Source organism: Lissotriton helveticus, chromosome 5_1 (genome assembly GCF_964261635.1).
Source record: "Lissotriton helveticus chromosome 5_1, aLisHel1.1, whole genome shotgun sequence".
Classification (NCBI taxonomy): Eukaryota; Metazoa; Chordata; class Amphibia; order Caudata; family Salamandridae; genus Lissotriton; species Lissotriton helveticus.
Genome location: NC_136065.1, coordinates 2,045,149,382 through 2,045,164,575, shown reverse-complemented (window position 1 = coordinate 2,045,164,575; position 15,194 = coordinate 2,045,149,382). Strand labels below are relative to the sequence as shown.

At 48.1% G+C, this 15,194-nt stretch overlaps 1 protein-coding gene and 1 non-coding gene across 3 annotated transcripts in view; both read right to left on the bottom strand.

Moving 5' to 3' along the window:
* DDX39B (DExD-box helicase 39B) overlaps positions 1-15,194 on the bottom strand; it is a 96,307-nt gene that overhangs the window by 75,924 nt on the left and 5,189 nt on the right. For both annotated transcript variants that reach the window (XM_078645886.1, XM_078645887.1), the window contains exon 2: positions 5,446-5,710. In XM_078645886.1, the coding sequence (XP_078502012.1) occupies positions 5,446-5,656 (211 nt within the window). In that variant the 5' untranslated portion in view covers positions 5,657-5,710. The remainder of the gene's footprint in view (positions 1-5,445; positions 5,711-15,194) is intronic.
* On the bottom strand, positions 5,951-6,028 carry LOC144756932 (small nucleolar RNA SNORD83). Its single transcript, XR_013595411.1, has one exon. It is a non-coding gene; the product is annotated as a small nucleolar RNA SNORD83 (small nucleolar RNA).

The following is a 15,194-nucleotide window of genomic DNA, read 5'->3' as shown; positions in this document are numbered from 1 at the left end:
AGTAGAGAGATTGAAGTAGAGAGATTGAAGTAGAGAGATTGAAGTAGAGAGATTGAGGTAGAGAGATTGAATTAGAGAGATTGAGGTAGAGAGATTGAAGTAGAGAGTGTGGAGTAGAGAGTGTGGAGTAGAGAGTGTGGAGTAGAGAGTGTGGAGTAGAGAGTGGAGAGTCTGTAGTAGAGTGTAGTAGAAAGTAGTGAGTGTGTAGTAGAGTAGTAGAGAATGTGTAGTAGAGTAGTAGAGAGTAGTAGAGGGTGTGTAGTAGAGTGTGTAGTAGAGCGTGTGTGTAGCAGAGTGTGTAGTAGAGTGTAGTAGAGTGTGTAGTGTAGAGTGTGTAGTAGAGAGTGTGTAGTAGAGAGTGTGTAATGTAGAGTATGTAATGTAGTGTGTAATGTAGAGTGTGTAATGTAGAGTGTGTAATGTAGAGTGTGTAGTAGAGTGTGTAGTAGAGTGTGTAGTAGAGTGTGTAGTAGAGTGTGTAGTAGAGTGTGTAGTAGAGTGTGTAGTAGAGTGTGTAGTAGAGAGTGTAGTAAGTAGTGACTGTAGTAGATAGTGTGTAGTAGAGAGTGTCTAGTATAGAGTGTGTCGAAGAGAGTAGTGGCTGTAGTAGTGAGTGTGTAGTGAGTGTGTAGTAGAGAGTAGTGACTGTAGTAGAGAGTGTGTAGTAGTGTGTAGTAGAGAGTAGTGACTGTAGTAGAGTGTGTAGTACAGTGTGTAGTAGAGAGTTGTGACTGTAGTAGATAGTGTGTAGTAGAGAGTGTCTAGTATAGAGTGTGTCGAAGAGAGTAGTGGCTGTAGTAGTGAGTGTGTAGTGAGTGTGTAGTAGAGAGTAGTGACTGTAGTAGAGAGTGGGTAGTAGTGTGTAGTAGAGAGTAGTGACTGTAGTAGAGTGTGTAGTACAGTGTGTAGTAGAGAGTAGCGACTGTAGTAGAGAGTGTGTAGTAGAGTGTGTAGTAGAGAGTGTGTAGTAGAGTGTGTAGTAGAGAGTAGAGTGCGTAGCAGAGAGTAGTGACTGTAGTAGAGAGTGTGTAGTAGAGTGTGTAGTAGAGAGTGTGTAGTAGAGTGTAGTAGAGAGTAGAGTGCGTAGCAGAGAGTAGTGACTGTAGTAGAGAGTGTGTAGCAGAGAGTAGTGACTGTAGTAGGGAGTGTGTAGTAGAGAGTAGTGACTGTAGTAGAGAGTGTGTAGTAGAGAGTGTGTAGTAGAGAGTGTGCAGTGATTTGAGTTTTACATCAAATTAAAAACGGGAACGGAACAAACTCATCCTATACATTATTGTGGTAGGTGCCCACGCATATAGGGTTAAATGATGCGTTAGATGCCACAGGTCCCACCAACACGCTTCCTTTATGATAGGAGAATGCCCAACATCGCGGAGATTTGCTCTCTGCTCTTCCCGGATATTTGTATTTTCAAATGTATAATGTTATCCTGCTAAACGAAGACGATGCTCAAACTATAAAAGAAGAGGGTTTCACAGATATGTTAGTCCTTCCGGGCAAACGAAATGACCCAAAGAAAGATCAAGTGACAGTTTAGAGCTCCAAGTGAGTCTTAATAAAATCAGTGTCTGGAACGCATAGCATCAAAAAACGAGCGGGGCATCAAACTGCAGTGTCATTCAATCAAAGCTTCAAGGCTTCTGAGCGCTAGCCGAGAATTATTTTTTGTGAAGCACTAATCACTGTGGAAGGTGCCCCTGCTATCCCAGATGTGAGAAGTCAGTCTGATATGAAAATAAGCAGTATTTGGAATGAATGTATTTGGCAGGGGGAAGGTGGGGCGGCGCAAGACCGTACTGACGAGTGAACAGGAGCCATTTTGTACCGAGTGATTCTGCCTGTGTGCATGTAGACAAACCAGGCAGCAGCATGAGCATGTGATTCGGTAAAATAACAAGCATTTACAATGCAATGGTTTTGCCTTTGTTAAAGTTAGAGCTATTGGCATTGCTCTTGACACTCTGAAGCTCCACTCTGAATCTCCACTCTCCACTCTGAATCTCCACTCTCCACTCTGAATCTCCACTCTCCACTCTGAATCTCCACTCTCCACTCTGAATCTCCACTCTCCACTCTGAATCTCCACTCTCCACTCTGAATCTCCACTCTCCACTCTGAATCTCCACTCTCCACTCTGAATCTCCACTCTCCACTCTGAATCTCCACTCTCCACTCTGAATCTCCACTCTCCACTCTGAATCTCCACTCTCCACTCTGAATCTCCACTCTCCACTCTGAATCTCCACTCTGAATCTCCACTCTCCACTCTGAAGCTCCACTCTGAATCTCCACTCTCCACTCTGAAGCTCCACTCTCCACTCTGAATCTCCACTCTCCACTCTGAATCTCCACTCTCCACTCTGAATCTCCACTCTCCACTCTGAAGCTCCACTCTGAATCTCCACTCTCCACTCTGAAGCTCCACTCTGAATCTCCACTCTCCACTCTGAAGCTCCACTCTGAAGCTCCACTCTGAATCTCCACTCTCCACTCTGAAGCTCCACTCTGAATCTCCACTCTCCACTCTGAAGCTCCACTCTGAATCTCCACTCTCCACTCTGAAGCTCCACTCTGAATCTCCACTCTCCACTCTGAAGCTCCACTCTCCACTCTGAAGCTCCACTCTGAAGCTCCACTCTGAAGCTCCACTCGGAAGCTCCACTCGGAAGCTCCACTCGGAAGCTCCACTCGGAAGCTCCACTCGGAAGCTCCACTCGGAAGCTCCACTCGGAAGCTCCACTCGGAAGCTCCACTCGGAAGCTCCACTCGGAAGCTCCACTCGGAAGCTCCACTCGGAAGCTCCACTCGGAAGGGGCAAAGATCGGAGCATCACGGAACTAAAACAAATATAAACAAGGCAGTGAGTGCAGCACCGCCTTAGCAGTGGGATAGCAGCCTTGATAACATCGGAGCAGCCCCTGCGCCCGGCCTCAAAACAATAAAGGCAACTCTAGAATGCAGATTTACCTGTATCCCGCAAGTGATGTACGCAGATGGGAAAGAAACAAATAGCAACCTTGGAGAGCTGGCGGGGCAGGCAAACACAGCATCGGGAGACGCAATATAAATAAAATAACAGCTAGTATCAAATTATACAAAAGCCCAACGTAACGAATTGCTCAAAAAAGTCAAACATCATGTGTACATGAAGACGCAATATAAATTAAAAAAAAAAAACAGCCACCAACAGATTAAAGAAAAGCCCCTCCATAGCGGATCGGTAAATAAACTCCAAACGCATCTGTTTATGCAGCATCACACAACCATCGGGAGACGCAATATAAATAAAATAACAGCTAGTATCAAATTATACAAAAGCCCAACGTAACGAATTGCTCAAAAAAGTCAAACATCATGTGTACATGAAGACGCAATATAAATTAAAAAAAAAAAACAGCCACCAACAGATTAAAGAAAAGCCCCTCCATAGCGGATCGGTAAATAAACTCCAAACGCATCTGTTTATGCAGCATCACACAACCCACATGCCCGTAATATTAAACAAACAAGTGATAGCCGCAAACCTTATCATTTAAATTAGTTAAAAAGCCGTTGTCCGAGCACCCGTGAATTGCCTGAGAGCTGGGGTACAAGCCTTCGCCAATGCAGAACGGGCACAGAGAGGCAGCCTGCTGTGGCGGAGCGCAAAATGATGCCCCCCCTGCAGAATGCGAAGAGGCCCCGAGGCTCTTGAGTATAAAGCATGCCTCGCAGATATGTAATGAGCTTGGGCTGAATAGGATCCCCCCGAAAGGCTGCAGGGTTTCTGCATGTTAGCCCCTAAAGAGCGGTAACATTATTAAAGCCGGTTTATGAGGTAATGGACAAAGTAAATGACTTCAACTAAAAAGGGTGTAAAAAAGGGCCGTGTCTTGATTTCGAGTGCTCGATCGGTTTATGAATTATGTGATGACTCGGTTCAGATATGGGGTCCAGGATCAGTACATATCCAAACGCCTTACGCTATCGGCTTGGATAGAAAGTATTGTAACCAAACTCGAGGGGACTTCAGAAGTACAGTGCCATAAAATTCAGCCATCAATGTTTAAAACTAAATAAAAAGGTAGCGTCCCAAAAAAATAAATAAATAAATAGCGCCTTCGGGTAAAGTCCGCGCTATATAAAAATGCATAAATAACTAACTAAATACATACCGCAAATCACTGCCGTCACTCTGCCGGCCTGCGACCAGGAAGTCAGGCAGGCCGGCGCGTCAACAGGAAACAGGAAGTAGGAGGGCGGGAGCCTACCCCGCCTCCCACGGAAGAGCCGCGATTGGACGGAGCCGCCGTGTTTGGAGCACCGGAGCAGGCAGGAGCCTACCCTGCGCCCCGGTGCAGAAGGAGGTAAGAAGAGTCCTGCTGCCGGGCCCTGCAGCTGAGGAGAGCCGCCGCACGAAGGAAGCCGGTGAGTGCGTTGCTGAGCGGGGAAGGGGGAGGCGGGGGGCGCGGGGAAGGGGGGGGCGCGGGGAAAGCATGTGCGGGCGGGCGGGCTTTGTATGTATGTGTGCGTGTGACTGTGGGGGAGGGGGGTGTGTGTGTGTGAGCGAGTGTCTGTGTGCCTGTATGTGTGTGCCTGCGTGTGCATGCGCTCGCCTGTGTGTGTGTGCGTGCGTGCATGCAGAGGGGTGGGGGCTTCCTGCCTGCGTCTGTAAAAGCAAGGGCTGTGAGTTACTCTGCGCATGCGCGGGGGCAAGCCTGTTCATTCCAAGCCAGCCTCAGCCAGCCTCGGGAAAAACGAAAGTAATAAAAAAGCGAAACTGACACTGCCACTGCAGACAATGCTGCGCGCTCCCGAGGTGAAATCCGGCACTGAAAACGCTCGTAACACTTTGGTGTCCACTCTCCTAAAAACGGATCACATTAGTTGTCGAGCTGACAGCATTCATGCTTCGCATGAATGCTAACGTCAGCTCGACCTAAAAAGGCAATTGCCATCTATGCACTCAGGATCTGGAACAGCGTCCCCATATCAACCAGTAACGCCCAAATACTGCTTAAATTTAAGAACAGTTGAAGACACACCCAAGAACATGACATCACAATGCATTAATCATCCACAGCCCAGCTACCTCCCCTGCCAACCGTAATATGTATAATTATACAGTGCTACACTGAATTTAGCTAGGTGTGCCCTATAGAATCATGTATCTAGCAAAGCAAATTTAAAGGTCAAACTTTAAAACAACTGACAAAAAATAGACAAATTAAGATTCGAAAACCATGAATAGGTCAAGGAGATTTTGGATTGGGCTACAACTGCTGGCCATCAGTGAAGGGTGATACTCATCTTTGTAGTGTCTGCTAATGTCTATGTTTACACCATGTGGCCAACAAACTTCTTTCCCCAGCCTCTCAAATATAAAGGTCACACTGTTTAAGAAGATCATCCTGTATAAGAAGACTTCTAACACCAGCGGGTCAGTGGTGGGTAATTGTACCTTACCTTCAGAGGGGTGCTCAAATCCACAGTCCACGATGGCACGCAGTAGCTCAGGCTTCAGAAGGAAATCTCGGAAACCAGAACTGTGAATAGAGACGTAGGAGCCCTTCACCTCCTTTTTAGATGGGACCTCGGCTGTGTCTGCTCCTGCCTGGTTCTCCACCTCGTCATCTTCATAGTCAAGGAGCTCATTGTCCACATCATTCTCAGCCATAGTGCCCACAATGAAATGGCCTCAAAGAGGGATGGTAGGTTTGATACAGGTGATCTGCAGGAGGTTAGGAATAGTACATTGAGCATAGTTAGAGGACTCCACATTGAGAGACATTGCATATAGCACAACACTTCATGGAATAACTCCGCAAGCGTGGGAACACTATAAGTGCCCTAGAATTATTACAATGAACGTCTCTCCAGGAAACATGAACAAAAGCTAGTAACATTCTATTTCACCTGGGAATACTGCTACTGTGAGAAGGATCTGTATAGGCGATTGTGCGCCTATGCAAGCCATCAGCCATGGATGATTGATATATGGTCATCCTTGCACCAGGTGCTACTGATCCATGTGTATGCATCATATCACTGCTCGCCGATGGAAAATGGTGCGACAAAGTCCAGAAGTAGACTGATCTACTTTCAAATTATACCGGTACGAGAGGCACAAAAGGTATCTTTATGGTGTCCAGCGAAACAATGGTGGTAAAACAATGTTATCTTGGATGCAAAGGCATTGGATGGAATAAATGTTGCCACCAATTCATTAGCCATGTGATAAATACGTATCCAGCTTAAATTCAGGCTAGAAAGTATGGGACCAAAATGTTGGACTGTTCATTCAAACCTACACTATTCATGCAATCACAATTTAACCTACAAATGTATTTGTAATAGCCAATTAACATCCCCAACACAATGTCAGATGTTTACTACACACGTTTATATCTGATGATTGTACAAAGCCTGGTGCAACAGAAGGGACTGCTACACCACCATATAACATTGCTATGAATTTCAGATTGCTCCATATGACCAAACAGACAGCATACACATAAAAGAAGCAAAGTCGAGAGGTAAAAATGTAGGATGTGTCCATGGTTGAACAAAGTTAAAGCAGTAAACGTTTTTTTTGTTGTGCTGGCTAGTGCAGAACTGGAATGAAAAACAAAAGGTGATGGGAGGATGCTTGCAATAAGTCTAACTAACCATTGGTAATCGATCCGGTAGCTTACCAGCCAATCAGTCTTTTACCCACTATGCAAACTCAAATTAGACTGAGCTATAGGCAAATCTGTCTTAACCCTACTCCAATAGGAACAATCCAGTCAACTTCTGTAGTATTGTATTTTATTATACATCACGCGGTCTGTCGCGCGATGTGTACTCGCGCTACTGCGCGCATAGTAAACTTGTTATTGATTAAATGTGTGTCACTCGCGAATGGACGGCTGTTCTGCGGTTGGCCGGTGACTGCCACAACTTCCAAGCCAGGCCCTCTCTAAACCGGAAAACAAGCAACCAAAGACTTGTTTCGCCCTGATTGGGGTTCTTCAGTCTGGAGCAACTTGGTTTCCGTGGCACAGTGAGCAAGGGACCCACATTGAGGATATCCATGGCCACTTAGGTCGGTACATCGAACGCACAAAAGATGATGGAAGGATGCTTGCACCAAATATAACCACTAGCAATAGCTAGGGATAGCATTCCAATCTACTGTTCTTCTGCCCATCATGCCACCTCTGATTAGACCCAGCTAGATGCAAATCTCTCTTGATCGCGCGCCAATAGAACAGTCGAGCTCGAACTGCTAATCCAGGCCCTCTGCACCAGAACACAAGCAACCCAAGGAAGATCTAGCTTGGCAGTTCGGGTTGGACTGTTCCCTTGAGGAGTAAGGTCAAGACTAGTCTGCATATGGATGGGTCCAAATGGAGGTGGCATAGTGGGTGAAAAACGATCGACTGGGAAGAGGTCCGAGCAATTTCCAGGGTCTGAGATTAATTCAAGCATTCTATCCATCACCCTGGTTTTGCATCTGACGCTCTAAGTGCGTCAGGGGTGCCCAGATGTGGGTTCTAGGCTCATTTTGCCTCTGGAACCAAGCTACATCTAGCTGACGAGCCCTAATCAGGATGAAACCGGACCCAGATTGCTTGTGTTCCAGTTCAGGAAGGAACTGACTTTGCAATTCGGGTTATGCTGGTCCCATGAGGAGCAGGGGCAAGACTGATTTGCATATGACTAGGTTCAAACTGGAGGTGGCACAGTATGTGGAAAACAATGGACTGGGATGCGGCCCCAAGCGAGTGCCAGTGGCTGAGATTAATTCAAGCATTCCTTCCATCACCCCGTTTTTGGACTGGAATGAAAGACACAAGTAAACAACTTGGTGAGAATACAACAGCCAACAGGTTTAGTTTGCAATGGACTTTATCAAGGCTGTGATCTAACAATATTGTTACATTGTTTTACAAGAAAATGTACTAAAAAGAAAGTCTGGTAGCCGAGGTTTAAATTTAGAAGATGATTTATTGGTCATAGTTTCAGATTAGTGTTCATAGTGGGCTTTTAGGGTAGCCCCACCAGGAGCAGCCTCATTGCTGATCGGCCCATACTTCAACTGCCACGCTCCAACTCACAGGCACCCAAGCAATACATTGCATCACCTTGCACTCCAACATTCCACACAGCACATTCATGCTGATTCAACAGCAAGGGCCAGAATACCAGTGAAGATGTATAGTAAAGTCACACAAGATATAAAAAGCAGATTGGATCATTGCTAAAGTAAACTTTAGATCTTTACCTGGGCTTCTTTTCTGCCAACCCCTATCAAATCCCAGACCCTCACACTCATTGATGTACTCTTACCCCAAGATCTTTATCCCAGCAACAAAATCACATTAGCAATCTTTCAGCTAACACCTGTCTAACAGTAATAACATGTCAGCCTAACATCAATACCAGTGCATCTACAACACCAAGTCCAAAAAACGTACAGATCACCGTCAAAGTTAAGTATCATCATAATAGACATCGCATTCCTCACAGAATCCTGGCTCAATGACCATTCTACCCCTATCTTAGACCTTTTCACCCCTCCAGGCTACATCATCATCAGACACGACAGACCGATCAAAACAGATGGCGGCCTAGCTATCATTCACAAAGAAGAACACAGCTCACCGATTAAAATCCACAGAATACCGGACTCTTGAGAACCGATACCTCGAAGATAACAACATCCTGGACCCTTCCCAATCCGGCATCCGCAGCAACCACAGCACCGAGACCGCCCTCATTGCCGCCACCGAAGCAACCACAGCACCGAGACCGCCCTCATCGGCGCCACCGCCCTCATGGACAAAGGAGAAACGGCCACCCTCATCCTCCTGGACTTATCAGCCCCCTTCGACACAGTCTGCCACCGCACCCTAACAGCACGCCTCCAGAATACAAGAGAAGGCCCCGGCCTGGACCACATCCTTCCTCTCCGGCAGATTCCAGAGCGTCCGCCTCCCACCATTCCGCTCCAAGACCACCAAGATAATCTGCGACGTTCCACAGGGATCATCCCTCAGTCCGACACTGTTCAATATCTACATGGCACCACTCGCCACGTCGCCAGACAGCACAGCCTCAACATCATCTACGCCGACGACACACAGCTGATCATCTCCCTCACCGAAGACCCCTGCACCGCAAAAACCAACCTCCACAGAGGAATTAAGGCCGTCGCCGAATGGATGAAGGAGAGCAGACTGAAGCTGAATTCAGACAAGACGGAGGTCCTCATCCTCGGCTCCACCCCCTCAGCCTGGGACGACTCCTGGTGAACGCTAGGAACACCCCCAGAACCAACCGTAATCTGGGGTCATCCTCGACTCTGCCCTCTCCATGAGCAAGCAGGTCAACGTCTTCTCCGCTTCCTGCTTCAACACCCTCAGAATGCTCCGCAGGATTTTCAAGTGGATCCCCTACAACACGAGGAAAACCGTCCCCCAGGCCCTAGTCACCAGCAGACTGGACTAAGGGAATGCCCTCTATGCAGGAACAACAACCAAGCTCCTGAGACGGCTCCAACGCATCCAGAACGCCCTGGCACGACGTCCCCTGACGCAACCACATCACACCCCACCTGAGAAACCTGCATTGCTCCCCGTCAACAAGAGAATCACCTTCAAACTCTTCATCCACGCACGCAAAGCCGGACTAGCATACCTTAACGGTCCACTCAGCTTCTACATCCCCCACCCGCAGCCTCCGCTCAGCCAACCTCGCCCTCGCCACAGTTTCGCGCATCCGGAAAACCACCGCCGGCGGCAGATCCTTCTCCTACCTCGCCGCCAAGACCTGGAACACTCTCCCTACGTCAGACCCAGGACCTGCTGGCCTTCAGACGACTTCTCTTCGAGCAGCAGCAGCCCCCCAGAGCCTCGAGACCCTCACAGGTATGATGATTGATTGAACTTACAGTCAAAGGCACCACGCCCATCAAATTTCATACCATCAAACATTCTCCTGGTGAAAGTACCATCTTTACTGAAAAACTAACCGACCTAATAACTCACTTCTCCCTATCAGACACTGAAGTCGTGTTCCTGGGTGACTTCAATATCCACTGGAACAACACAGAAGACACCACAGCCCAGAACCTCTCCAACCTGCTTGAAATTACCAACCTCAAACAACTCTGCAATGAACCAACACACATCAAAAGAGCAACACTGGATACGGTCACCACCGAAAATGAGCTGGTCTCTCTGAGATCGATTTCTCCAAGTGACTGGTCTGACCATCACCTCATACTGAAGTTAAACACCGATAAAACAGAGGTGCTATTTTTCAACCATATGCAACCACCAAGATCAGAACTTTTGTGGCCAGTAGATCTGAGGGAGAGAGGCCCTAACTATCTTAAAGCAAGAATACAGAAATATACCCAGACTAGGGCCCTCAGATCCAACCTCCAGGAACTACTAATTACAAAAAAGCGAGAATCGGTGGGTGCTCATTTTCTGTAAAAACAGCTGCACTCTGGAACACCATGCCGATACACATCAGGAAAGCCAAGAGAGAGAGCCTGTTCAGGAAAACATTGAAAACGTGGCTGTTCAGCCTTCCCTGAATCGCTTAGCCACCACCATCCTGCTGCTGCTAGCGCCAGGACACCCCTGTAAGGGGAAGCCGTGCGCTTTACAAGTGGTAATAATAAATATAATACTGTTTAATCCGTTGTCTGCTGCTGTCGGCCAACGGTCATCGCGAGCACTACCTCTGTAACGCTGCGCACGTCCGTTGGCAGACGCAGCCCGCCAGTTTCTAAGAACGTTTCGCACTGGCGCGGAACGAACAGCGCAGCCAACGGGTTAATATTGACTCACATGTCAGAAACCAACCAATACGATCTGACAAACCAAAGCACTGGACCAGGAACATTAAAGGAGTCCCTATAACCGAACTGGAATCCAGGATGCATGCCCAACTACAACCCCAGCATTCCAACAGGACAGCCGACGACCTCACCGCCCACTTTAATTCCACAATGACAGAGGTGTGAGATCAAGTAGCGCCACTCAAACTCAAAAATGTGAGCTCTAGCAAATCTAAATCCTGATTCAATGTAGATCTTAATAACGAAAGGCGACAACTCAATCGGAAAGGGTTTGGAGACTAAACCCTTCGACTCTCCGCCTACCGCAACTTAGGTCAACCTGGCTGGCATATAAAAAACACATTTTTAGAGAAAAGGCCACGTTCTTCCGCAGCCATCTAAACCAGACGACGAATAGACAGAGAACTCATCAACATTGTTAAAAGGCAAACCAACTGCCTCCCCTCCCCACACCAGAAATAATAGCCACCAAGGATCGATGCGAAGAAATCGCCAGCTTCTTCACAGATAAAGTCACAAAAATTGAGTAATCCTTCATTCAAGCCTCTAATCCTCCCTCGCAACCTGCCCCCCTTTAACCACTCCTGACCAACCAGATCGAAATCATACCACGGTCAACCAGGCCGGCTTCCAACTGAACAAGCATTTGCAATGCAATAGGTCTCGCATTTACGCAAGTTTAAGCTATTGGCATTGTAAATGAAAATCTCTTTAATTTAGGTTTTAAAAAACTAAAATAATACACAGTCTTTTACAATGCCAAGAGCTTAACCCCTTCGATGCTTGTGACGGAACCATTCCGTCATCAGTCACGGCTGGGCTGTGCTGATGACTGAATGGTTCCGTCACGACCGCACCCTGTTCTGGAATGTCCAGCACAGGGGCGGAATTGGCGCCGCACGGAAGCAGTTAAACTAGAGTAAATGTGAGACCTATTGCATTGCAAATGCTTGTTAAAATCATGTGGTTGAGGATCTCGTACTTCGGACACGTTCCCTTGTTCTAGGTGGGAAAGGTTTCCTCACCTGTAAAGAGACGATGGAACATGAACTTTCTGACTGTTTGATAGTCTTTAGTGCAATGCCCTGTATGTATGTATGTATGTATTGTGCACTTATATAGCGCGGTCTGCCACCCAAAGGGTATCCTGGCGCTTTAGACTCTACTGAACCATCTACACAGACACGTTTTTAGCCAGATCTAGGGAAGAGATGAGTTAAGCTTTTCTTGAAGGAAGGGAGGTCCTCCAAGCTCCTCAAGAATAAAGGGAGGGAGTTCCAGAGCTTGGCGGCTGCATAGCCAAAGGATCGACCCCCCCATCCGAAGCCTATGGATCCTCGGAACCACGACCAGATGTAGTGAGGAAGAGCGTAATGGTCTCGCTGCGTGGTACCAAGAAAAGAGGTTCCGTAGCATGGCTGGGCCTTGGTCATGTAAAGCCTTAAAGACCAGGCAGGAAGATTTAAAAAGAATTCGCTGCTGGACTGGCAGCCAGTGCAGATCTTTAAGTGCAAGGGATGAAGAGGCAGCGCGAGGCCTAGAGAGGGCTAATTTTGCAGCCATGTTTTGGATGCGCTGCAGCTTAGAGATCAGATTACCAGGGGCCCCCAGGAGCAATGCGTTACAATAATCTATCCTACTAAGGATAATGCCACGCACCACATCTGGCCTAGCCTGAAGTGGCAACAAAGGGAGGATTTTCCGAAGAGTGCGGAGTAGCATCATGCAAGTGGAGACGGTTTTGTTAACAAAGCCGTTCAGCTGAAGGTTAGAGTTAAACATAACTCCAAGGTTACGGGCAGAATCCACCGCCACCACATTACCCAGGGAGGAAGAAGGCCAGAAGTCAGTCGGCAGAGCACGCGGGACACGGTCCGAGGAGCAGTGGAGTACCTCGGTCTTGGAACTATTAAATTGAAGGGAGTTGTTTCTCAACCAATCGGCCGTGGCAGCCATACAGCGATGGAAGGTAACTGTGGACACCGCATCTTCTCCTTCAAGGGAGGAGATCAGCTGGGTGTCATCGGCATAATTGATCACTGTGATGCCAAAGGATTTGATCAATTTTACCAGAGGACAGAGATACAGATTGAACAGGATGGGGCTGATCGCGGACCCCTGCGGAACGCCCTGTCCCACTCTCCTAATGTCCGAGCGAAAAGGTGGTAAAGCCACCACCTGATGTCTGTCCTGAAGGTACGAAATCAGCCAGTCCCTTGCCAAACCTGCTATCCCGGCCTCCTCCAGCCTGTTGATAAGAATGGGATGGCTGACCGTGTCGAACGCGGCCGACAAGTCGAGCAGCACTAAAAAGGCTGCTCGACCATTGTCGACCCGAGATCGAAGGTTGTCCAACACGACCACCAGTGCCGACTCCGTACCATGAGCGGGCCGGAAGCCGAACTGGGCCATCTCCAGACAGGTGTTACTTTCCAAGAAGCTGGAAAGAGACCGGGTAACGATTTTTTCCATGATCTTGACTGGGAAAGGGAGCAAGGAGATTGGCCGATAGTTAGACAGACAAGTGGGGTCAAGCGTGGGCTTCTTTAGGAGAGGGGAGACCACCGCTAGCTTCCAGCTATCAGGAACCATAGCCGAACTAAAGGACTGGTGGCAGATGGAGTATAAAGGTGGAAAAAGTTCATCCTGGAAGAGTTTCCAATATTTGTGGGGAAGTGGATCCAGTGGAGAGCCCGAGGACACCCCGCTTGCTAACGTACAAAACTCATCAAGTGAGGGGAGAGTAAAGCACTCTAACCGATGGTGAAATGTCTGTTCATCCGGTACAGCAGGGACGGGGGAGGATACAAAGGTATCCAAAGACTGAGGGCCACATGAGCCAAGGACAGCAAGGGCACCTAGGATAGTTGCAATTTTATCCTCAAACGCTTTTGCTAACGAATCGCAGAGGGATTGTGAGGCTGGGATGGTATTCGCCGCGCACTCAGGCCTGACGAGGTCGTTTACTATTTTAAACAAGGTCTGCGATTTATTAGTTGCCTGTGTCAGCGTGACCTCGAGATATTTCGCTTTGGCGCATTTAATCTGGGCTTTGTATTCAAGAAGTGCTGATTTATATAAAGACTTGGCATTCTCAGAGTATGACTTCCTCCAAACCCTTTCTGCCTGTTTACACCGATGTCTCAATTGGAATAATTCGGATGAAAACCAAGGCATGGCAGGTCTGCGTTTAACTTTAGTTTTCCGTAGAGGAGCCAATGTGTCCAGTGAGCTGGTAATTTGCTGGCACAGGCTAGAATAGCTTGCTTCGACATTTTCCATCAAGTTAAAACCCCCCCGAAAGCAAGGGTGGACGGTCAGGGTGATGCAGGAGTTTGGACCATTGCCTGTTTGCTGTGGTGGTATTCACCCCATTCCTTCGGAGAGATTCTACAGGAAGGTGAAGGGAAAAACGGACTAGTGCGTGGTCTGTCCAGCACTGAAAAACTATTTCCCTGATTACCACCAGAGAGGCTTCTGCGAAGACCAGATCCAAAGCATGACCCTTCGTGTGGGTCTGGGAAAGTACCAGCTGTTGCAGCTGAAGATTGCCACAGGCCTGGCACAGTTCTCTATAGGCTGTATCCAGAGGCCCATCAGGCCACAGATTGAAGTCCCCCAGAATAAGAAGACTCGCATACGAGTTAGACAGATCGTAAATTAAGTCCACCAGGTCTGGTAGCTTAGATGGTGCGGAACCCGGCGGTCTGTAGCAGAGCAACCCGGATTGCAGAACCCCTTTATGTCCTTTGAGCGAAAAGCCCATGAGTTCAAACCCTTGGACCGCTTTGACCTCGAATAGGGAGAGGGCCAAGGAGTCTCTAAAAATGAGACAGAGTCCTCCACCTCTATTCCCCACCCTCGGGCAGTGCACGATTTTATAGCCCGATGGACAGGCCAGTCCCAGCTCCACATTGCTATCTGCTCGAGTCCATGTCTCAGTTAGAAAAAGCATGTCCAATTCATAGGAATCTATGAGGAGTGCTATTTCAACATGGTGTTTACAGAGTGAGCGGACGTTGAGCAGACCGCAGGGCAGCAGATCTAACTTGCCGGAGTTGGTGCTCAGCACTTGACCTACCTGGGGACGTAGCTGTATGAGCTCAGTCCTAGAGTATGTGACTGGAGATAAGGAGGTAAGGGCAGCGTGACTGGCCCTGGGCACGATCGCGAACGGGCGCAAACGGGCTTACCTCCGGCGCGCCCGCTGCGCGCTTGGGAGTGTCACATCTTATATAACCGTTAAGCGCGGGATTCCTGCGAGGCCGATCTCTGGCCCCACACCCAAGATGGCACCCGTTATTCAGCACCTCCTGGCTACCCACACCCAGGATGGCGGCGAGAATACCGCGATGCG